The sequence below is a fragment of the Propithecus coquereli genome, unplaced genomic scaffold (assembly GCF_000956105.1).
Source record: "Propithecus coquereli isolate 6110/MARCELLA unplaced genomic scaffold, Pcoq_1.0 Scaffold372, whole genome shotgun sequence".
In the NCBI taxonomy this organism is placed as follows: domain Eukaryota; kingdom Metazoa; phylum Chordata; class Mammalia; order Primates; family Indriidae; genus Propithecus; species Propithecus coquereli.
The window spans coordinates 2199070-2223526 of NW_012149419.1; the positions used below are offsets into that span (position 1 = coordinate 2199070).

Below are 24457 nucleotides of genomic sequence, written 5' to 3' on the forward strand. Positions count from 1 at the left end.
AGAATGTCAATATAACTTAAATTATACATGTCCTCCAGGGTCCAGATAATTATAGTTGTTTAATTGTCAACTTTTTTCTTTTCTTTTTTTTTTTAACAAAGATTGCTTTAATAATTCATGGCTGAGTGATCTCTTGAAGCTAAGCACATCTTGGTGCGATTTTTCTCAGGACCTCAGGGAACACAGCTTTCAAGAGCCACTCCCAATTATTCTACCTTTCCATAGCACTTATGGCTACAAAGTATCATACAAACATTTATTAGCTCATAACCTCATTTCAAATCAGGTAGTAATTTCAAGTGCCAAATGTTAAGCTCTCACCTTTCTACCCCTCAATTTCTTGTTTAAGTCTATAATTAATATTTCATTGATGCATTAAAGAACACAAAAGAGTTACTATTTTCACATAGCCAGGGACTATAATATAACCTATCCTAATACTTTGTAATTTAGAGTCAAAATTGAGGGGAAATGTTACACCACATTGGATTTTTAGAAATAAAAATATACCACTAAGCACTTCACACTTTGCCAATTATAAAGAACTCATAGACCACACTAAATTCTTAGAAAGGAAGAGCACATGATGAGGTCACTATCACCTGAGGCTTTATAAAAATACTGAGCCCCAAATTTTAGAACTAGAAAAATCTAGTTGGGAGACAAAGGAAATAGTGTATTATTTGGCACTTAGAATAAATAAGAGTGGATATTATTCTCAGCTACTCTAAATCTTAAATGTGTTAAAATTTTTAAACCTAAAGTATAAGTCATTTTTTATTAAATAAAAAAAAAATTGACAGTCTATTAACAATGGGATAAACAACATAACTCACTTAAAAATAAGACTGGAAACTTTATAGTATATAAAAATTCAAGATACAGAACTTTTTTTGTTTTGAAAAATTATCTAGAAGAAAATCTAGCCAAATCCTAAGAATAAAATTCTTTTCTATGTATGTTCACTATTATACTTTCCATGGTACCATATAGGAAGTCACTCATTTGAAAGGGCCTATTAGATTTGATAATAATTATATTCTTAACATAGTGCTCTTAAATACAATAGGAAAAAATAAAAAACCCCCTGGTAGGAAAAAAAATACTAAAAATACACATAGGGAATTCACAAAAAAAATATGAATGACTAGTGAGCATATAAATGGTACAAATGCACTAAAATATTCACAATTTAAAATGAGACTCTGTTTTTCTGCCTGCATTAGTCATAAAAATGAAATATATTTACAGATAAATTATAAGGAAGGTTTGCTTCCTAAAGAACAGAAAAACAGAGAATAGTATTTAGAGACTACCATGTTAATTAAATTTGCTTCAGTAAAATAGGAAATACGTATAAAAATGCAACCCAGATTTTATATGAAGGTAATGTAATAAGAATTGAGTGGGAAGGAGAATAAATCTGATTTCCTTAACTGCAAAATAACCGGGCACTAATAAATATTAACAAAAACAATTTCATACTCAGGCACTGGTTGCAAATGAAAAGGACACAGGATGGGTGTATTCTCAATCTGCGAAGAAAATGTTCCTGAGTTTCGACCTAGTTCTCCAGAATCACATGATCCTCGGCAGGTAGTCTGGCCTCTGCAGGGAAGCTTCTTAGGCTGCACTTTAAGTGGAGAGAGCTTTCCTGCTTTCTGTAGGTCACCACCTCCAGGATTTGGCGCATTCTGTATTGCACTATCATTCCAAAAAGGAAACAAAATAAAGTCATTTAAAGTGACAGAAATTTAGCTCTTCAAAAAAATGTACACTATTAATAGCAATGCTATCTGGAAGTAACTAAATGATGTTCAGAAGCTAATATATCATTTTACTCGGGTTTCAAAATCAAATCTTAGATTACAAAAAAAAAATAGAAACAGGTAATTAACATTTATAGAGATGAAAACGTAATTCTAAGTGTCTAATAAGATCATTTTCATGTACTCTATACCAATTTAAATAACTTTTAGCAAGTACCAAAATAGATTTTTTTCCCCACCTAACAACTTAAAAGAAGCTCAGAGCTACAGTTTAATCTAGAGGGCAAAATCTCTCATGGGTTGCAATAAATTTCAGTCTTTCCACCACTCCAGGGAATGCAAAAGCAAGCTGATGTACGATAACAGAAATATGTCTTCTCTAGGATGATTTTGGTCAAAAGGGCCTTATAAATTCTAAGAAACTTTTTTCAGTGGAAGGAAAACAGCTTTAGTGAGCTTGGTGTTTTCTATCACCAATTAATTAAAGAAATTCATGGCTCACATCATTCTGAAAGGTAAATAGGTTAAAAAACAAAAAAGAAATGAAGACTGAATTCAGATGTTCACTCCAAAAAGCAGACTTTAGGTTTTTATATATTTTTTATCAAAAATGGTGGTAGAAATACACAAATGTGAAAATAACTTTAAACTCAGACTGAGTACAAAAAAATGTCACCAATCCATAAACTTTTCACCAGGCTTTCTTTTTATACACTGGTCAATACTAAACATAGCACACTTTACTCCGGCATTATCTTTTACTCCTTTTCCTCTACACACGTCCGATGGGTTGGTTACCAGTTAACTTGCATGGCTACAAATATCTGTATTGAAGTACCATTTACTGAAGTCAATTTGTAAAGAATGGTCAACTGTAAGATCGGTTGGACAGGCAGGATGGACTTTCTTAGGATCACCTCCAAGAATTTTCACTGCCTCTCTCATAGCAGCAAAATCCACCATTGCCGGTATTCCACTAAGAAATAAAGAATGATCAAATTATAGTTCTAGTTATTTTTATATATGCTTAATAAAAGATTAACATGTACTCTTATTCATTTTATATTTTAAAAGTATCCCTTTAGTTTACATTCATTCATTTTTAATAACATACTTACATTATTCAAAATTAGATGCATCCTGGTTTAATGAGAATTAACATTAAATATTGTGACAACTTGAGTGCTCAGGGGCAGATGTGCCAAAAATCAAGTAAGAGATGATTTTTGGAGGCATAGTGAACTTTATGGGAATTGTCTGTGGCATTCTTTTTTTTGTCTTATATTTCTTGATGCCCCTCTTCCCTTTTCCCTAGCTCCAGCCCCTTTCCCTCAGTGCCTTTTTGCTACCCCAAAGCTATCCACAGTAGCTTTTGACATTTTACATTCATCCATCCACATATCCAGCCAACTACATAATAAGCATTTACCAAATGCCTTCAGTGTGCTAGACACTGATGGTATAAGGCCACATAAGACATAGTTCTGGTTCTCAAGGAATTTGTACGGCAGATAAAGTTTGCAGAATGGTATCATAAGTACTATTAATAGCAGCATACAGAGTATACAGAGCAGTGGCCAACAAACCAGACTTGGGTGGGTGGCTGGGTAAAGTGGATGTTCTAGCCAACTCCTTTACTTCCTTCCAAACCCAGCTCAAGGTTAACTCTTCCAATAAATAAAACCTGGACACCCAGATCAGACAAAGTCTTTCAGGCTGTGGTAAAGACTATGGATTTTATTCTAAGTGTAATGGATGCCAACTGGCTCATGGAGGAATGATATGACTTGATTAAACATTTTTAACCAACTCACTCCAAATCCTGTGTGAAGAAGAGATTATTGATCCCAAATGTGAAAGTAAGGATAAGAAAATATTTGCAGTTTTAGTCTGGGTAAAAGAGAATGGGCCTAGAACCAGGATGACAGGGGCAGAGATGGTAAACCGACAAAACTTGCTGATAGACTGGTTACAGGATATTTAAAGAAAAAGAAAAATCAAGGCTAACTCCTAGATTTGGGGCCTAAACAAATGGGAAACTATGGTGCCATTTACTATGACAAAGATGACTCAGAAAGAAATAGGCGAGGTGACATGGCCCAGGCCATGGAATGGGGAAAGGAATTTGGTTCCCCGACACAGATTCTAGCTGCGTAACCTTGGGCAAGTCATGCATCTTTCTGTGCCTCTAGTCCTTTTCTAGAAATGGAGATAGTATGGAATTTATTTGGATGGGTGACTGATCATGTGATTAGTGCCTTGCATGTTCTATTATTAAAGAAGAATGACACATTAGTTAAGAGCACAACTTTGGTGCCAGACTGCCTGGATTGAGTTCTGGCTTTACCATTCCCAGCTTTGTGACCTTGGACAAACTATTTGACCTCTCTGTGCATCTACAGTTTCAGTAAGGAGTCTACCAGTGAACAAACAATATGTAAACAAATAATAACCAAGACTCCTAGAGCACGTATGTTTCAGGCACCGTTTAAAGGGCATTACATGTGTGAATGCAGTCTACCCTCATGATGGTAAGGCTAGTACCATTTTATAAATGAGGAAACCAAGGCACAAGGAAGTTAAGTAATATGCCTAGGCTCATGCAACTAGTAAGTTAGAGCCAGGGCATGCTGTCTATCTACAATACATGTTGGCTGTTATTATGAATTACAATAACAATCTCTCCCCTCTTCCCCCCAAAAAGAAACAGGTGAGGTGAGGTTGACAATCAAGAAATCGAATTTTGGACATATTAAGTTTGAGAAACTTATCGGTTATGCAGAGATCATAAGCAGGCAGTTAAGCAAAAGCAGTTTTTGAATAAATAGTCTAAGATACAGGTACCTAATTTTTAATGAATTGCTTCTGTTTAGAAAGGGCAATTTTTAAAATTTTATAAACTAACCTTCAAAATTAAAAATAGAGCCATCTATCAGGGAGTCTAAATTTTAATAAGCAGGCAGTTAAGCAAAAGCAGTTTTTGAATAAATAGTCTAAGATACAGGTACCTAATTTTTAATGAATTGCTTCAGTTTAGAAAGGGCAATTTTTAAAATTTTATAAACTAACCTTCAAAATTAAAAATAGAGCCATCTATCAGGGAGTCTAAATTTTAAAAAGGAAACACTGCAAAAATTCATTCATGAAAAATAAACCTATTACTCACGTAAAATCTTGAAGAAGAACACGGGCAGGGAAAAAGGGCACTTCAACATTGCTTTGTTTGGTTTTCCAGTCTAAAATGTTCATAACATCTTCCTTTTTCATTAAAAAGTCATCACAATTTCGTACAGCAGCTTCCAACAGGACCCGTATTGAGTAAGGCAGAACGTCTGATTCAAGAGAAAATATTACTATTAATAAGGGACAATAGTAAAAAGTTAAAGACAAATATGCCTTGTTTTCTCAATTTAAAAAATTCACTTTTTATTCTAATAAACATGGAGTATAAAACCGTTTTTGTAACATCAACTTTCCTATACATGAGCCCAAGGCCCTGAAAAGGCAGAGATAAAAGCCTTCACACAAAGTTGCATTAATTTGGGAATATCAGACTAGAACCATGACAAATAAATACTTGACACAGTCAGGAAATTCACAGAAAAATTGAAAAGCACGGAATATTCTACTTAAATACAATAACGAAGACATCCTTTTGTACAGCAAAAAATGGCTAAACTGTATAAAAGTTTGTAATAAATTTAAAAGATGTCCATCAAGAATGGTTAAAATTTAGGCCGGGTGTGGTGGCTCACGCCTGTAATCCTAGCACTCTGGGAGGCCAAGGCGGGAGGATCGCTTGAGCTCAGGAGTTCGAGACCAGCCTGAGCAAGAGCGAGACCCCATCTCTACTAAAAATAGAAAAGAAATTAAGCTGGCCAACTAAAAATATATAGGAAAAAAAAAATTAGCTGGGCATGGTGGCACACGCCTGTAGTCCCAGCTACTTGGGAGGCTGAGGCAGGAGGATCGCTTGAGCCCAGGAGTTGGAGGTTGCAGTGAGCTAGGCTGACGCCACGGCACTCTAGCCTGGGCAACAGAGTGAAGTTCTGTCTCAACAACAACAATAACAAAAAAAGAGTGAATGAAAGTTTTCATGAAATGAATTTCACTCACCTAAGCATTCCAATTTACTTTTAAACTTTAACCATTTTTTTTCGTTGTTGTTGTACGAAAAAAAAAAAAGAGTGAATGAAAGTTTTCATGAAATGAATTTCACTCACCTAAGCATTCCAATTTACTTTTAAACTTTAACCATTCTTTTTTGTTATTGTTATTTATTTAGGACCCACTAAGAGGCAGGTATTGGGTGAGTTACATACATTATCTCATTTAACCCTTAAAGTAAACCTATAGGTAGATATTCCAGTAGAAGGGCTGTAACAGCAGAGAGTAAACTAGCAGATGCTAAGAAATGGACGCACGCTCTGGTTTGGTTTTTGGCAGCACTAATTTTACACCCCCACTTTGGAACAGACACAAAGTTCAGGAAGGCCCTTAATCTCTTTCTTCTTCCCTGTTCTCCCAGGCCCACCTCCACATACACTCTGATGCTCCAACTACACCATCTGCAAAGTTCCCTAAACTTGAAGACCTTTCTGATCCCACTCTCACCACAGCGACTTACTTTCTCCCTTACCCGTCAGCACCTGCCTGTCCATGCTTTCTCTGCTTATGCAGTTGGGTTCTAGATGGTTCAAGCTCTCATCTCCCCAAACCCCACACTTATTTGCCTCTGTTCTTTTATCCCATCTGCCCAAGAAAACACCAATTCTTTTTTTTTTTTTCAGTTGGTCCATCTACATCACTTTCCTGCTCAAGAACTGTTTCCTATTCTAAAAATAACTCTATTGAGGTGTATTTCACATATCTTATAATTCATCCAAGTGTACAATTTAGGGATTTTTTTAAGTAAACTTACCAAGTTGTGCAATCAGCACCATAAATCAGTTTTAGAACATTTTCATCACCCCAAAAGATCTCTTATACCCATTTATGGTTAATCCCCATCCCCAGGAAACCACTAATCTATTCTTTACCTTTCTTAGATATTCCATATAAATGAAATCATACAATAAGGTCTCTTGTGTCTGGATTTTTTTCACTGAGCATGCTTTGAAGGTCATCTGTGTTATATACTATGTATCTATAGTTAATTTTGTTTTATTGCTGAATAGTAGTCCACTGTATACCAAATTTTGTCTATCCATTTACTCACTGCAGGACATTTAGGTTGTTTTCAATGTTCAGCTATTATGAACAATGGTACTAAGGTCATTTGTTTGCAAATCTTAGTGTGAATAAACGTTTTCATTTCTCTTAGGTAGATACCTAAGAATGGAACTGGGGGCCATATGGTACATTTATGTTTAACTTTTTAAGAAACTGTCAAAGTATTTCCCAAAGTGGCTATACCATTTTACATTCCCACCAGCAATGTATGCGGGTTTCCATTTCTTCAAATCCTCCGCAACATTTGTTATTGTCTTTTATATAATACCCATTCTCGTAAGTATGAAATGGTAGATAATCATTGTGGTTTTAATGGTGGCGGTATGTAAAGGGGGAGAAGGGGGGGACCTAAAGCACCAACCCAGTGAAACTAGTACCAATATAAGTACATAATTATAACCTCAGTTGGGTCCTCACTATTCACCCAGAAATCCTACTTTGTTTCTCTGATCTGCTTATTTTTCCATACTTCACAATAATTCTTATCTTTATCCGTTCTCCTTAAAATTTAATCTCTATTTACCTCCTACAGGACCTAGCCTCACTTCCTAACCTACCTCAGCTTCCTCCAACTATATTCACAAATCTTGCTATGTCTGGATTCACCCTTTCCCCAGTTAAGTAAGCTGTGGAACTCCTCCTACTAAATGCCAGCTTCTCTATAGGAGCTCTACATCCCACTCCCACTGACCATTTTAGGATCCATGAGTCATCAATTATTTCCTCTTTCCTTTTTTGCAATCGACCCTTCGACTGAATTCCTCCAACAAACATTTAAACAGCCTCTAGCCCCAGTTTAACAACAAAAGCTTCCATGTACTGCTTTCTTCAAATTCTCAACCAAGTTTTTTGAAAGAATTATCTGTATTCCCAATGTCCACTTTTCCACCTTCCATTCATTCCTCAGCCCACACCAATCTGAATTCTATCCTTAAAACACCAACAGTGTAGGTCTAGCTAGAGTGCCAGTATCTTTGCAGAAATATTCGACAGAGCTAATAATTTCCTCCTCCTTGAAATACTCCAGTTTTCCTGCGGACATGTTGTTGTTAGACAATTTTCCATGTCTCCCATCCCCCATTTCTATGTGACTTGTGAACAGAGGCAACGACTACCATTATTCCAGACTATTTTTTCAAAGACAGCTAGATAGTGAATAGCCTTGAAAGATAAGATAGTGTCTCCCTCTGGGGCACAGAGCAGGCGTGCTTATTACTCACAGAAGATTTGGGTTTCCTAAGCCACAGTTCCTTCTCTGTAACACAATCACTGTGTGTGCAGGTGTTACTTGGCCCTCTTCAACATCACCCTATAGAAACTGGAGTTGGGAAACCAACACAAAGGCTGATACTGTAACACTGCTGTGGGTAATAAACTGCCCATTGTCTCTAATCCAGGAGTTACGTGCCTTCTGCCAATATCCATGAAACTATGTCAAGCTAACTTGTTATAATAACTTGCAAGGAGAATAAAATTTTAGATTCTTTATAGTTCTTAACACTTTCTGGTAGCCTTGTTTTGTTTTCCTTGCTAACCTCTACTCCTTTACCTGATCTTTAAATGTAGGAATTCCTCACAGTTCATATCTAGGCTCACTTCTTTTCTTACTATGCTGTTTTCCCTAAGGGGTTTAATTGCTCCTATGGCTTCAATTATGACTATCTTTACACCAATAATCCCAAAATATTAATATTTTTCTGCAGCCCAGATCTGTATCCTGAGCTCCAAAACCATATGCCTAATTAAGTGCCTCCTGAACATCTTTGCTTGAAATCTGGTATGTTCCCAAATTCACTGTATCTGAACAGAACTCAGTGATTTTCCCTCTGCATGGCCCCTTATCATCACCTCCTCTTCTGTCCCCTAGAACAGTCAATAGCACCACCATCTGCCCTGATGCTTATGCCAAAACATCTAGGCATCTTCCTTGACACCACTCTCCCACAGCTTTCTAATTTGTCTTCTATCACCACCACCACTAAATCTAGTCCAAACCACCATTACATCATCTGTCATCTAGGTTCGCCAGGTGGTCTTTCCAACCCCATACCTGCCCCACACCGGTGGTTTTCAAAATGTGGTCCCAGGACATCTAGGGGGCCCTGCAAACCCCTTGATCTGGTGAGGTCAACTGAGATACTATTTGCTTTTTTCAACATTTGGACATTTGCACTGATGGTTCAAAAGCAATGGTGAGTAAACTGTTGATGCTTTAGCAGGACTCAAGGTCAAGACACTAAATTGTACTAGAGGTTGAGCATCCCTGATCCCAAAATCCAAAATGCTCTAATGAGCATTTCCTCTAAGCATCCCATCAGTGTTCAAGAAGTTTCAGATTTTGAATTTTCAGGTTAGGTATATTCAACTTGTAGTATTCATACTGTTTTTTTTTTGTTTCTTGCTATGTTGTCCAGGCTGGACACGAATTCCTGGGCACAAGCAATCCTCCCGCCTCAACTTCCTCAGTAGCTGGGACTACAGGCACATGCCACCAAGCCCAGCTCTTCATATTGTTTATTATCACACAAAATATCAGTTTCACTTAAGAATGTCTTTGATGAAGCAGAAAAACTGTTAATTTTATTAAACCTCTACTGCTGAGGTCAAGTCTGTTTAATATTCTGTTTGACAAAAATGAAATGTATGTATACAGCATTTCTGCTCAATATCAAATACAATGGTTGTTTGAGGAAAAACACTTGTATGACTGTTCAAGTTGCAAGCTAAAATAGCCACTTTTTCAAAGAACACTGATTTCGCTTGAAAAAACAATTGATAAACTATGGTCATTCAAACGTAGGTTATTTGGCAGAAAGTTTCTCAAAAACAAATGAAGTGAGCTTGTCTGTTCATTATCTAGTTCTTCCGGTCTGCTCGTTACATTCACTGGCCTTTGAGAAATAAAGGTTCACTGAGTTATGCTGAACTTCCAAATGTGGACACATTACATGTTATATTTTAAAAGTATATATAAAAATACACACACATTTGTTAATATCAGAGCCCTCTCAACGTGGAAACCAGAGTCCCTGTGTGACTGCAAAGTCTGAAGGCCTCCTGCCTGTGCCAGTACCTGGACTGAGACACTCCCACACAGAAGGCCCACTGCCCTGCCAGTGCCTACATTCCATCTGCAAGGTGCTTAGAGGGTCACACATGAGCTGCCACTCCTCCAGCAAGCCTCCACATGGTCCATGAGCTCTGAAGGGCTCTTGCCCCCTACCAGCACCTATTCTCCCAATGCATGCCCACACGACAGGTCACTGATTGCCTGATGCCTTGCCTGCACTCCAGAGGGTGGCCTACTGCCTGCCCAGCAACTCCAGACCAGCTCCAAGTGGCCCAAACTAGCAGCTTCTTTGCTATATTGTGGGGCAAACCACACCTTCTCCAGTGACTTCTGAACCCTTTCCAAGTTTGTCCTTCCTTAAGTATTCTGGTTTAGCTCTATGGTATCATATACAGTTTCCTTACGTCTTATAACTTTTATCATAGTTTATAATTATTTATATTAAACTTCCTCTGTTTAACCTCTTATGTGGTTTCTATCTCCTGACTGGACCCAGACTGCTACAACATACTAAAGCACCGTACTTAACACATTTTCCATGTATGTCACCATTACTAAATTACACGCTTTCTTTAGCATAAAGATGCTATAATTATTTATATTAAACTTCCTCTGTTTAACCTCTTATGTAGTTTCTATCTCCTGACTGGACCCAGACTGCTACAACACACTAAAGCACCGTACTTAACACATTTTCCATGTATGTCACCATTACTAAATTACACGCTTTCTTTAGCATAAAGATGCTACCTTAGCCATCTTTTATTTGCCAGAAACACATAAATATCAATAAATGTTAGCTAAATGAATTAAACAGTGTTGTCGAGAGATTCATGCAACAAGTAGAAAAATGGACTGGATTACTTCTTCCTCTTTTAATCAGCAATTTCTAGAATTCTATGAATTCAGAAAGCTAATCCTTTAAGGAAAGGTAATCAAAAAGACATGGGAATCAGGACGCTGGTAACTTAAACTGGTAAAGTATGATAATTTGTATTATCATACTTCTGAAAGGAGCTGATAATAATAGATACCCTTTTGATCAATTACTTAGTGGAATATCCAATAGGTGGTTCAGGCTCTGAAAAAAGATGCTGAGGTCTGCTATTTTATATGGAAGACAGCTGATGAAAGGCATACCCAGGTTTCCAAGATTGTAGACTCTACTACTCAAGGCTAAACTGCTGCTACTAAGATTAGGTAATACAGTCTATCTCTCAGTACAGGGGTCACAAACTGCTGCTCTGAAGACATGTTTTGTTTTTTTCTGCCGAGTTTTAACATTTAAAATTTTAATTGCCAACATTTTTAAATGTGCCTGTCCAAACTACTACCCATGTTTTTTAAAACAGAGTTTTTTTTCACATGAAAATCCAAATTTTTGGCTTCTCAAGATAAAAATCAGAAAATTTTACAACACCAACCTCACCCTTCTGCTGGAACTTAGTAGGCACCTACCTCTTTATGTAAGACATGTGTTCCCCTGTTCACCATGCAATTCCCGTCAGGGCCATTTCACTTGTTTATGTTGCCTCCCTGTAGTAAGCATGAGCTTGCAATTCCCGCTATAATAGGTTTTTATAACCACAGGCTTTGGAATCACAGATTTTTGTTCACGTTTCTCTTCCACCATTTTGTCGGTAATGGTACTTAGTAGTGGGACCTTGGCCAAGTGCATAATAAGATAATTTACAGAACTGGATACAGTAAATATGTGCTCAATAAATACTAGCAATTTTATTACTGAGATTACTAAGCTGGGAAACAACGGTATGGGGAGAAAAAGTGTTGGTCTTGAAATTAGAAGATATGGGTCTAAGACTAGGTTTCCTCACTTAGAAGACACATTTTGTGACCTTAAGCAAATTACTTAGACTTTTAACCTCATTTTCCTCATCTGTATAAAGTAGATTTAAAACTATCTTTCTGCCTGTCATGAAGCAATGTAGTGAAGTAAAAGGGTTTTGTTATTTGTAAAATGGAAAATCCCAGGTTTAAACACTAGATGAAGAAATCACCCATACGGAATATCAGTATTAACAACTGGCTAGTAAGCAGGCTTCTCCTAACTAAATATGAAAGAGAAATACACCAGACTGAAGGGGGAAACACTCAAAGACTGGAGCCATATGTACTCTAGAACTGCCAAAAGCTCCAAAGAGATGATATCTTTGGAGTCCAGACTGGGAAAGAGGGACAGGGGACTGGAGCAAGAACCAGCTAGCGTAGCCACAGGGTGAATCTAAAAACCCTGCTAAGGCCAGAGGCCTGGAGTTTCCTAATCGGAAACTGTTCCAGAAGGCCCTGAAAACCTACTGGACCTGGCAACAGGATTAACTCATGTCCATATCTGACTAGAGTCAAGGTATTGTTTTTGTTTCTAACCAGAACCAAGCTGGGTAGGATTTTCAATAAAGAAATTCTGACCTTATTTTTTTTCCTTTTTAAAATACACTGCCATAGAGAGTCAAAGGAGGCAGAAAAAGAGAAAACAGATTACTGCTTAAGATTTTTTTTCTTCATTCACTGAGAAAACAAGAAAAATAATATATATTATCGATGAAGGTGCTGAAGCACATCCTCCTTTCATCCACTACTGGTAAGCATGTATACTGGCACTATTTGCTAACATAACAGATGTTTCATAGTGCCTGTCCAAACTACTACCCATGCAATGACAGTTCTCAGTGTCCTGTTGCCTCCTTGGGTACAGTACTGAATCAAGAGCCAATCCCTTGGCAGGTCGATAACTAATAGCCTAGTGAGAAAAGAGACACTGGGCCAATTAGATTCATCTCTCAGAAATTTATAATCAGCGCACAGACTGAGCTAGAAAGGTGTTATGAGCTAAGCTAGGGACTGAAGTTGCCATTTGGGACCATGTACAGAGTAGACAGAGGAGGCTTGTCTGCAATGAAATGAAGGGAGCAAAAGAGTGGAGGGGGGCAGAAATCTAAAGCCCCTGAGAGAAAAAAATAAAGAGCTTCCTCAATTCTAGCCCACTGTCATTTTCTTGAAAGTGAGCCACATCTCATTGGCCTGGGAGCTCTGTATCACTGCAATAAATCCTTGCTCACTTGAGCTAGTGGATGTTGTTCCTTACAATCACAAAGGCCTAATCTATAATAGAAATTGGCAATAAATGGAAAGTCAAAATCAAGAGACTCTTGAACAAAATGTGGAAGGTTGGTGAGAGCATGGTTGTACCTGGAATCATAGGATCATGTTAGGTAAAAGTAACAAACTACTTCATTGCTTACCCATCCCAAATCCCTTTCCAGAGTTCACGAAAAGGACAAGATTAGAAAACTTGTATCCCTTTCAGCAAGATAACTGAACCAGCAATAGACACCTGGTAAGTCCAGTCAAAATAGGTTAAAACAATTGGTGAAAAAGTCCCCTAGAGGTACAGTCTTAACTGGCTGGTAATGTAGTCATAACATACAAAGGGTCAGCAGTGGCTGTATCGGGCATTACACAAAATTAGTAAGTAAAGTGAGCTGTAGAGATGAAGCCTAGAATACAGATTAAGCCTAGAGTAGAGATTCAAAAAGAAACTGCCCATGGCTGTTCTGGTCCCTATGAGGCCTGGCTATGCTTTCTTCTGTCTTCTTTGGATGTCTGGAAACTGCAACATCTTTTTTTTTTTTTTTTTTTTGAGACAGAGTCTCACTTTGTTGCCCGGGCTACAGTGAGTGCTGTGGCGTCAGCCTAGCTCACAGCAACCTCAAACTCCTGGACTCAAGTGATCCTCCTGCCTCAGCCTCCCGAGTAGCTGGGACTACAGGCATGCGCCACCATGCCCGGCTAATTTTTTTTTCTATATATTTTTAGCTGTCCAATTAATTTCTTTCTATTTTTGGTAGAGACGGGGTCTCGCTCTTGCTCAGGCTGGTCTCGAACTCCTGAGCTCAAACAATCCGCCCACCTCGGCCTCCCAGAGTGCTAGGATTACAGGCGTGAGCCACCGCGCCCGGCCTGCAACATCTTTTTTACTTGAGTAAAACAGACACTTTTGTTCTTTATGGTCCAGGGGTAGAGACTGGAACAGACAAGTATATAGTAAAAGTATAAAAATAAAAGTGTATGATGAGGGTGGAGGGAATAGGACACTTTCAACCCAACAATTCTATATAATGATAAGCTTGCACAAAAATTTAAATAGCACATAGAGTAGCCTTATTTATAGAGAAAAGTTGGTAACAAGCTCCGTATTCAAAGGTCTGTTAACTAAACCATGTTCCATTCATACTGGCAATACCGTGCAGCCATTAGAAGCTGTAAAAAAGCATAGGTATCCTTTTCTACCCAAACTCACGCTCTCTGCCTCACACGCCAAAGAGATTCAGATAGCAAGGGATACTTACTTGTATTCAATGACTTGGAAACATATTCATGATATATTAAGTGAAAAAAAAAAGGCTACAAAACAATATATACTGTATTTTTGTTAAAAGTAGCACATTTACATATATTTGTATATAAACAAAAATGAGACTGTTTCTGCACTATCTGCAATGTTGTCTTTTTGTGGCTCTTATAAACAACAAAAACTCTACTAAAAAATTAAATACAGATTTTCTTTCAGAAGCTACAAGGTACAATTTGGACCACGTCCTGGTTCTATTGTAGGATGAGTGGTAATGTGGTCAAAAAAGCAAACACTTATCGGCTGGGCGTGGTGGCTCACGCCTGTAATCCTAGCACTCTGGGAGGCCGAGGCGGGCAGATTGTTTGAGCTCAGGAGTTCGAGACCAGCCTGAGCAAGCAAAAATAGAAAGAAATTAATTGGACAGCTAAAAATATATAGAAAAAAAAATTAGCCGGGCATGGTGGCGCATGCCTGTAGTCCCAGCTACTCGGGAGGCTGAGGCAGGAGGATCGCTTGAGCCCAGGAGTTTGAGGTTGCTGTGAGCTAGGCTAACGCCACGGCACTCACTCTAGCCAGGGCAACAAAGCGAGACTGTCTCAAAAAAAAAAAAAAAAGCAAACACTCAGGAAAGAAAAAAGAAAAGGTGAATGAGATCAAGGATAGGGCCTGGGGCTTTATACCAGTCGAAGACCTTATTGTCCAATAACAGCTATTCTTTAAAATAAACCTTTCACTCCAGCCAGGCAAGTCTCTTCACTGTTTTCCCCTTCACTCAACACACTCATTCATGTTTCCATTATGCTGTTCATTCTAATTCATTCTAATTCTCTGGTGTTGCCTGTCCTCCGTCATGCCCTCTGCTTAATAGCAATTCAAGTCTCAGTCCCTTCAGAAAGCAGTCTGACTATTCCAGGCAACAAGTAATTTCTACTCTCCTTGAACAATAGCTATAGTTTTGAATTCAGAGATCTACTTGAAAGACTCACTCAAAATCTCTAAGTCACTAGTCAGTGCACTGGAGTGCCAGATAGGTAGCTCCAGCACATTAAAAAACAGTTCCACACAAGTGAAATCTTATAAGACCAAAATGTAATCAATGTTTAAGATGTGTTTGAAGATAACTTGAGTATAAACCTGGGAAGCAAAAAGATAAAAATAGCAGTAAAAAAGCAGGGTCAAATAATTGTTTTGGACTCTCTCTAAAGACAGACTAAGAGAGGGTATTAACTGGTGATGCAGATAGTCTAGGCTGGTTCACTCACCAACTGCTTCTCCCTCTTCTCTATGAAAGCTGTAGAGCTAAAATATAGTAGTCCCCCTCCTTGTCTGCAGTTTGGCTTTTCATGGTTTCAGTTACTGCACTATAGCACCATAAGATATTTTGAGAGAGACAACCTTCACATAACTTTTATTATAGGATGTTGTTATAATTATTCCATTCTATTATTAGCTACTGTTGTTAATCTCTTACTGTGCCTAATTTATAAATTAAACTTTATCCTAGGTATGTATGTATACGAAAAAACATAGTATATAATAGAGTTTGGTGCTATCCACAGTTTCAGGTATCTTCTGGGGGTCTTGGAATATATCCTCTGCAGGTAAGAGAGGGCTACTGTACTATTTTATCTTTCAGCCTTTTTGAAGCTAATGGTGGCCACTGACATTCTGGCCCAAAATCTAAAAGCCCCTAAGAAGGGCTTTTCTTGCTATTTTGCTTTTCCAGCTGCTTGGAACAGAGACATGATGCCTGGAGGTATGGCGGCTATTCTGCAACCAGAAGAATAAAAACAAAAGGAAAAGAAAGAAGAACCTGGATCCTTGCTGAGACTGGTGGCTACCCAGTCCCAGTCTGCCCACCCCCAGATTTCTTGTTTTGTGAGAAAAATAAGCCCCTATTCATTGAAATCACTGGACAGCAGGTTTTCAGTTCTTTGCAGCTGTGGACATTCCTGATATAGTTAGCGTGGCGCTTAGAACAGTGTTTCTCAACTATCTTGCCTCTCCAACATACATGAGGGATAGAGCACACTCCTTTCATCAACAGTTACTATGACAGCAGTGACTCTCAACCTGGCAGGCATCGAATGTGCAATGGGTGCAGAAAAGACAGTGGCCCTGAGCCTTGGTGACCACCAAAGCAACGTCTCCTTGTAACCATTTATCTGAGAGGCATCTCAATCTGGTGCCTCCAAAAATGCAATAAGGATTTTTTGTTCTGATGCTAAACAAACAAAATACTTCCTGCCCAAGTTGCTCCTTTCGTTCAAAGTCAATTCTTCTTTCAAATTTTATTCCCTATTACTAATTATTAATAAACCTCTCATAATAACCACTCCGAAAAAACTCAGGTATTGACCCTACAGAAATAAAGACCAAATTTCTGTTTTGAAGGCAGTTGTATTTATAGGTATTCTATTATTGCATTTATCATGGTTATAAAAACTCTGGTATCATGTTTATGTACTGATACACTTTGTACAGTTATAAGTACGGATGCCCATGAAAGCTTATTTTCCATCAGAGATAATTTAACTTTTATATTATTAATTGTTCCCTTTCAATGCATTTTATAGTCTCCTACTGATTCCCTAAATCTGGGAAATAAAGGTTATCTTCAAGTAAGTACATGTCTACAAATTATTCACATAAAGTATTTATACTCAATTTTTAAAATATCATTATATATGCTCTTTAGTTTATCATGGTATAAAATTTGGGTTAAAAAACTTCCAGGCCAGAATCACTAGATATTTTGAGAAGTAAACGGGAAAAGACCTTTCTTGAACACAATCAACTTAGCTGCTTCCTTTTCAAAATTAATGCAAACTTATCACCAGCGAAGGATAATGTTTAAGACATACATCATAAAGAAAATGACCAACCGCTCTTAACAAACATCTCAAGACAAATCATTGCAACTAAACATGCAAGGTAAAGGATAATGCTCTTATTTGGGAAAACTGTTTATTTTTATACGGCAACCTAATTCTAAGATGGGGATTTTCTTAGATACTCCTAAATATCTAAATCTCAAAGGCACATGGCAGTCTAGAATATTTAAATTATCAAATCTACAGAAAAATTACAAGAACAATCCTCTTTATGACTGCAGTAGATTTGGCATTTGACTTATCTTTCATATCGTTTTCACTGAAAAATTCATGAAGAATAATCAGTCTTCCAAACAGGCCTTTCCTTCATTGGGCTGGTTGAGAAAGTTACTCAACTGTCAATAAAGTCAAGACTTCCATCCAATGCCATCAGCCAAGTTCACTCTTCTGATACCACAGTGAAAGGTTTGACCCTGGTCAGGCAGGTGCAAATGGCTGCCAAGTGCTGGTGTGCTTTGAACCAGTAAAGGTAAATCACCTTTAAAACAAATCACCTTAAAAACAAAAATGTTGGTGTGCAGTTCAGGGAAAACCATGCTCAGTACCAGAGGACAACTCAAATCAGTGGGCCTGTTGATTATTCCTATTCAAAGGATGGTATAAATAATAAATGTGGGCACTGTTCACTTGAAAAAATAAAACATACATTTAATTGGTGTAGAATGTCATCAGTCAGATTTTTCTAAAAATTGCATTAGTAGTTTCTTCGGGGAAAAAAATAGTTGCCTAATTTAGACTTTTAAATGAGAAGTTAAAGTATGGGCTTACATCTTCCTCAAACAAAAGCTGTCCCAAGCATTTTTAAAATGGTAGAGATGTGTGTAGGTGTACCTGTTACACCTACAGGAAAATAAATTTAAATTTCTTCAGCTCAGCTTGACAAATGCATTTTAATTATTCGAAACTCAACAAACCCAAGAAAATGTAAAGCAACATTACCATACTTGGTGCCTCCAAGTTTAGATACATTGAAGAACTTCTTACGTGAACTGTCATTTAATGTTTCAATAAGGTATTCAAAGGCGTATCCTGAAAAAAAATTATGCTGCATTAAACACAGCTACAAAGTATCTTAACCAAAGTAAAAACACCTGGAAACTAGCTTTGTCTAGTACAATTTTCTACAATGTCAGAAATGTTCCATGTTTGTGCTGTCCAGTAAGGTATACATTAGCCACATGTGGCTACTGAGCACTTGAAATGTGGCTACAGCAACTGAGGAAATAAATTTTTAATTTTATTTAATTAATTTAAAGTCATACACAGCTAGTATTCACCACATTGGCTAGGCTAGCTCTAATCTGTCAAGTAAAAACTAGTAAGATAATTTACTCCCGAAATGTGTTAAGAATACCTGGAAAGGAACAGTAAAAATGATTTAAATAAAGCATAGGGATGTTCTGGAAAGACACTGCTCTGAAAATTGCGTGCAGAACAATTTGCGAACTCCAGTTATGTTAGAAGGACTGATTAAAAAACAATAATAAAGGACGTATTTTTACAGAGCATTGAACAACACAGACAAAATCAAAGCCAAACCAATCCAAAAATTTCTCAAGTAAGACCTTAATAGATCTTAAAAGACTGAAGATAAAAGTGAACAAAATATCTAGGTAAATTAGCATATTCTCCCCTAAAAGAGACATGCCTTTCTGGTTTTGCACGAATTGAAGCCTGAACTACAAAGTAGAAGACTCAGGGGTCTCATTTGAATGTGCCCCAGCTCCTAACATTCTGGGGGGAAGTGGCGGGGACGCAGCCTTGAGGCTGAAAAGATCTTTTGTGCAGACTCATTACGGTGGGTGGGCAGGACCCTCAAAATTTTGGGATCTTCGTCCAAAATGAGAAGAGATAAGCGCAGCCTACTTTCAGAATGAAAAGTGTTTCTATCCCTCCCTCTCTTTTTTTTTTTTTTTTTTTTTGCAGAGAGAGGTGGGCTGGGAGGAGACTCAGAGCTGCAATAAACAGTCGGGGAACCGGCTGATCAACGTACAACCTTGACTGCCCCTTATTCGCTTCCAGAGGCTAAGAGAGACGGAGGGGCTCGAGGCTAGACACTGGAATAAACAACAAGCTGCGTGAAACCCAAGCAAGGAGACGCTGGCCCCCACCCGCATCTCTCACAAATGGGGGGCGGTGTGGGGAAGATGGTGGGCCTCTCTCTGCCCCTACTGTTACTGACGGGGGCCAGGAAGCCGCTGGCAGCAAGCAGCGGCAACCGGGGTGAGATGGGTGCGCGTCAAGGCCAGCAGCGGAGCGGACGGCCCTGCTGGGGTCGTTCTGGGAGGCGGGGTGGGGAGGCCCGGCCTCCGAGGCCTCGGCGCAGAGAATGCGGCCCAGCAGGCAGGCCCCGAGGGGAGCCCTGAGGGCCCCCGGCGCCCGTCGGGCGACTCTAGGAGAGAGCGGAAAGGAACACGGCGCCCAGACAGCGCGCGTTTCCAGCTGCCAGACCCAAGTCGGCGGCCCGAAACTGACCTGCACTTGGGGTGTCCATCGCCGGAGACCATATTATCCCTGCGGGGAGGGGGCCAGCGGGGTAAGGTGGGGAGGCCTAACGGGGAGGAGGGGGAGGAAGACGGGCGGACTGGCAAGAGAGGAAGGAAGGAAGCAGTCTCGCGCAAACACCGCGAGAGCTGCGGAGCAGGCCCCGTATCTACGCTCGCGGGATTTGAGCCTAACTTCCGCGATATCTTCGGACATGAAAACAAAGAAAGAAGGGGCGGAGCTAGTCTAAAGACGATTCCCGGCGCAGTCGCCGCTGTTCTCGCGATCAGGGCCAGAGCGCCGGGGAGGGTGTAACGTTGGTGTTACTAGCGTAGCCTCAAGTGCCCAGTTCGGGTGGTCAGGTCGAGCGCTGTGTGGGTTCCTGCAGGGTGTCTTCCGGAGTAGGAGTGGGAATAGGAACTCCTAGGAAAAACACCTTTAGGAGATCCGCTTTCCCCTGACGATAAAGCCTTGCATTAGCTTGTCGTATGTGGGTAGCCCGCGTGTGCGTTCTCTACGGAAGGTGGGGAGACGCTCGGGCACGTCGGAGGCGCTTAACTAATTGTTCAATGAACTAATTTTTCCTTACACTCCGCAGCTTCAGTCTCTCCCTTTCTGATGACTTCTTCCCCGTAGCTGCTAATCATGCTTAAGCTTCTCCGGCCTTCCGCTTCAGCTCCTCCGGTCCCTAGTCTTCTCCACCTGCTGCCTTATCTCTGTTGGCAGCCAACTCCCCAGAAAGAGTGGTTTGCACTCGCCCTTGTCCCACTCTTTATCCCTTCTCCAGTCTGGCTTCCACCCCTAGAGTTCGACCAAGGTCAGCCATAACTCCACTTGCTAATCTCACGTTTCTCAATCCTTATGCTACTTGTTTTTTCCCCTTGTTCAAAATACTCTTCCATTGGCTGCTGTGACCTAAAACTCTTATTTTTTTTTTCTGTTTTTTTTGTTTTTTTTTTTTTTTTTTTTTTTTTTTTTTTTTTTTTTTTTTTTTTTTTTACTTCTTACTTCTAAGGTTGCTGCACCTCAGTCTCCTCTGCTGGTTCCTCCTCTGCATAGTCTTAAAATGTACTGGGCCTTAAGTGTACCCCAGGGCTCTCCTCCTCTCCTCCTTTCACTCTCCATTTTCCCTGGCCCATCTCGCGATCTCCTCTGGCTTCAGTTATTAGCTAACATGTTGATCCTTCTCAGTTTACCTGTAACCCAAGCCATCTCCTAAGCCAGAGGTGTATATCCTAGTACCCGCCTCCACATCCCACAGGCACCTCAGACTCAAAATCTCCAAAACTAAACCCTTAGAAAAGTTCTAAACAAGATAAAATACAACCCTTCCTCTTTTTACACAATAATAGTATTCCTGGAAAATCCATTGTATATTAAAACCATACACAAATTACTTGTTTTATTTGTAAGTGGGGTTAAATTCTAGGCTTAGATAATTATAAACAAATTTGTTGTTGTTATTTTTGTGTATATGTTTACCTACCTGAGTATCTGACGGTATGTTTAGGGGGTAATCTTGTTTGATTCTTTGTTGTGCAATTCTGTACTATGGAATGCAGGCAATCTAACATTCATTAAATACCGAAAGTGCTGCCACAATGGTGACAACCAAAAATACCCTCCCATTTTCTCAATGACCTGCTTCCATTGAGAAGCACTAACTTAGATCAGTCATGATGTGTCCCCTTGTGGCTGGACTCATTGCTTTTTTTAAACAGTTTTACTGAGATTTAATTAACATGCCATAAAATTCTTCCATTTTTAAACCTTTTTATTGTGATAATTGTAGATTTACATGCAGTTGTATTAAATAATAGAAATCCCATATACTCTTCACCCAGACTTCCCCCACGTAACATAGTACAATATCAAAATGAGGAAATTGAAATTGATAGAATCATTCCACCTTATTCAGATTTCAGCAGTTTTATTAATACATCCACTCCTTTGTGTGTGTGCGTGTGTGTGTATTTAGTTCACATGTATAGATTTGTGTGACCACCACCACAGTCGAGATACAGAGCATTCCAAGGACCCTTCATGTTGCCCTTGTGTAACCACATCCACTTTCCTACTAGGCTGCTGCTTCCTCATCCACTATGCACTGGTAGCTGCTAATCTGTCCTCCATTTTGAATGTTATACAAATGGAATCATACTGTATGTTTCTACAATTCATTTTTTTTCAAGTTACATTTCCAGCGAGTACCCTTTTAGATCAGTGTCCTGGGCAATATCCAGGCTGGTTCATCTCTTCTTTTTTAATTAAACTTTTTATTTTGGAAAAAAATTTAAGGATACAGAAGAATTACAAGATAATTACAATAAACCTTCTTATACACTTTACCTAGATTTATTTATTTATTGTTAATATTTTGCCACATTCGCTTTATCTCTCTGTACTACATACTGCGTAATAAGATCCTCATTATTTCTTATTCTAATTTTTTCCCCTGAACTATTTCATAGTAAATTTCAGAGATTATGACCTTTAAGCACTAACTACTTCATTATGTACCTCCTAACAACAAAGACAATCTCTTACATACTACAGTGTGGTGATCAAATTCAGGAAACTTAATATTGATAAGATACAATCAGTTGTATCTTATCAATACAATTCGTATTCAAATTTTATGAATTTGAATCATCAAATTTGGTGAATAATCCATATTCAAACATTGATACAATTTACAATCTATATTCAAATTTTGTTAATTGTCTCAGTACTGCCCTTTCTAGAAACTTTTCTCCCAATCCAGAATCCAAACCAGGATCAAGCATTGCATTTGGATAGCATATCTGTTTAGTCTCCTATAATCCAGAACGGTTCCTTAGCCTTTCATTTTCTTTTATGGTGTTGAAATTTTTGAAGAGTATCGGCCCATTGTTTTGCAGAATGTCCTTTAATTTGGGCTCGCCTGATTGTTTCTTCATGATTAAATTTGGTTTATGCCATTTTGATGGGAATGCTACATAAGTAATGTTGTGTCCTTTTTAGTACATCCTATCAGGAGGCACCTGATTTCACTCACTTCCTTTTTTGGTAGCTGAGACATCTCTTAATGTAAAATCAGCACAGGATTTTAAACCCAGGTCCTCCAGACTGTAGGGCCCATGTTTTCACCCATCTACAACCCTGTGGTTAAATGTGGGCTCACTTATTGCAGGGGCTGAGGTTGGAGGCTCCCATGGCCTTTCTAAATCTTCTCAGTATGACCTCTCAGTAGCTAAGCCTTAAGTGCTTCATGTTCTTCCAATTTATGTTTTAGATCTACAAAGAGAAAGCCTGTTTGGCTACTGATAGCTCCAGAATAAGTGTCATATCTTGAAAAATCAAAACCATGATAAACTAATATGCCTGCCATTCTGTGGCTCACTTCGAAGCCACTGCTGAGTCTGATCATGGGTTAAGATCAGAACATGTGAAATCAAAGGGAACCATTGTACACCCAAAGAGGGTAACTGTGTGTTCTGCCCATCTAGTCAAGAGGAATGCAGATAAGAGTTTTTTCTTTTCATCCATATGAGTAGACCATACATTAAAAGTTTTTAAAAACTACTGAAATCCTTGTCTATTGCCAGCAGATGGTTAAGAATGTTGATGCAGGCTTACAGGGCAGAACACTGTCCTTGGAACTGTGATAGGATGTAAAATAAATAGAAAAGCCCCTTATTCCTCACACCCTAATTCCCTTTTCTGGGGAAAAGACAGAATTGCCATCAGTAAAATGACATGAAAACATAAATGTCAAAATTACTGTTATAGGTTGAATTGTGTCCCCCCAAATTGTATGTGACCTTATTTAGAAATAGAGTAACTGCAGATGTAATTAGTTAAGGTCATACTGGAGTGGGTTGGTCCTAATCCAATGGCTGGTGTCCTTACAAGAAGACAGGCACATAGACACACAGAGGGAAGGTGGCTGTGTGCAGAAACAGACACGCGCACAGGGAGAATGCTATGGGACCATGAAGGCAGAGATCAAGGGGATAGGTCTGTAAGCCAAGAAGAGAGGCCTGGCACTGATTCTTCCCACAGCCATCAGAAGAAACCAACTCTGCCAACACTTTATTTTCTGACTTCTAGCCTCCAGAACTGCGAGACCATAAATTTCTGTTGTATAAGCTACCCAGTTTGAAGTAGTTTGTTATAGCAGCCCTAGGAAGTTAATACAAATCTCTTCTTGGAATACCCAAGTGAAAATTGTGCAGCATAGCAGTCAGGAGACCTGGGTTTCAGACCCAGCCCAACCCTAAATTTGCTGTGTGGCCATACCCAAATGAATGAATCTGTCAGGCCTCAGCTGTCAAATTCATCAGTTGAAGAAAATCTTCTTCTAGGTTCAAGAATGATTTTACATAGTCTATGTTTGTACATTTCCAGTTTCAGGCATTTGCCCTCTCCTTTGTCCCTCTCATCAAAGAAACCATGATGCCCTATCAAATTATAATTCCTAAATATCTCTTGGTTTATCTCCTTTACTGCTGCCTTAGTTTGGGTCTGGTCATTTCTTACCTGGACCATTGTGTTAGGTTGGACCATATGAAATTGATGACATTTGACAATTTTTGACCAAAAAAAAAAATGGCGATTTTATATGTTTCAACCTAAGAGTCATTTCCTAACTGGT

The 24457-nt window shown here is 38.9% G+C and overlaps 1 protein-coding gene across 1 annotated transcript in view; it reads right to left on the reverse strand.

Moving 5' to 3' along the window:
- The window catches only part of IREB2 (iron-responsive element binding protein 2), a 42856-nt gene extending 22877 nt beyond the window's left edge, over positions 1-19979 (reverse strand). The window contains exons 1-5 of the mRNA XM_012651897.1: positions 19813-19979; positions 18277-18366; positions 4936-5101; positions 2608-2745; positions 1486-1704 (exon numbers count right to left, since the gene is read on the reverse strand). Coding sequence (XP_012507351.1) covers positions 1486-1704; positions 2608-2745; positions 4936-5101; positions 18277-18366; positions 19813-19831 — 632 coding nt within the window. The 5' untranslated portion in view covers positions 19832-19979. The remainder of the gene's footprint in view (positions 1-1485; positions 1705-2607; positions 2746-4935; positions 5102-18276; positions 18367-19812) is intronic.
- Between the last annotated feature and the right edge of the window lie 4478 nt (positions 19980-24457).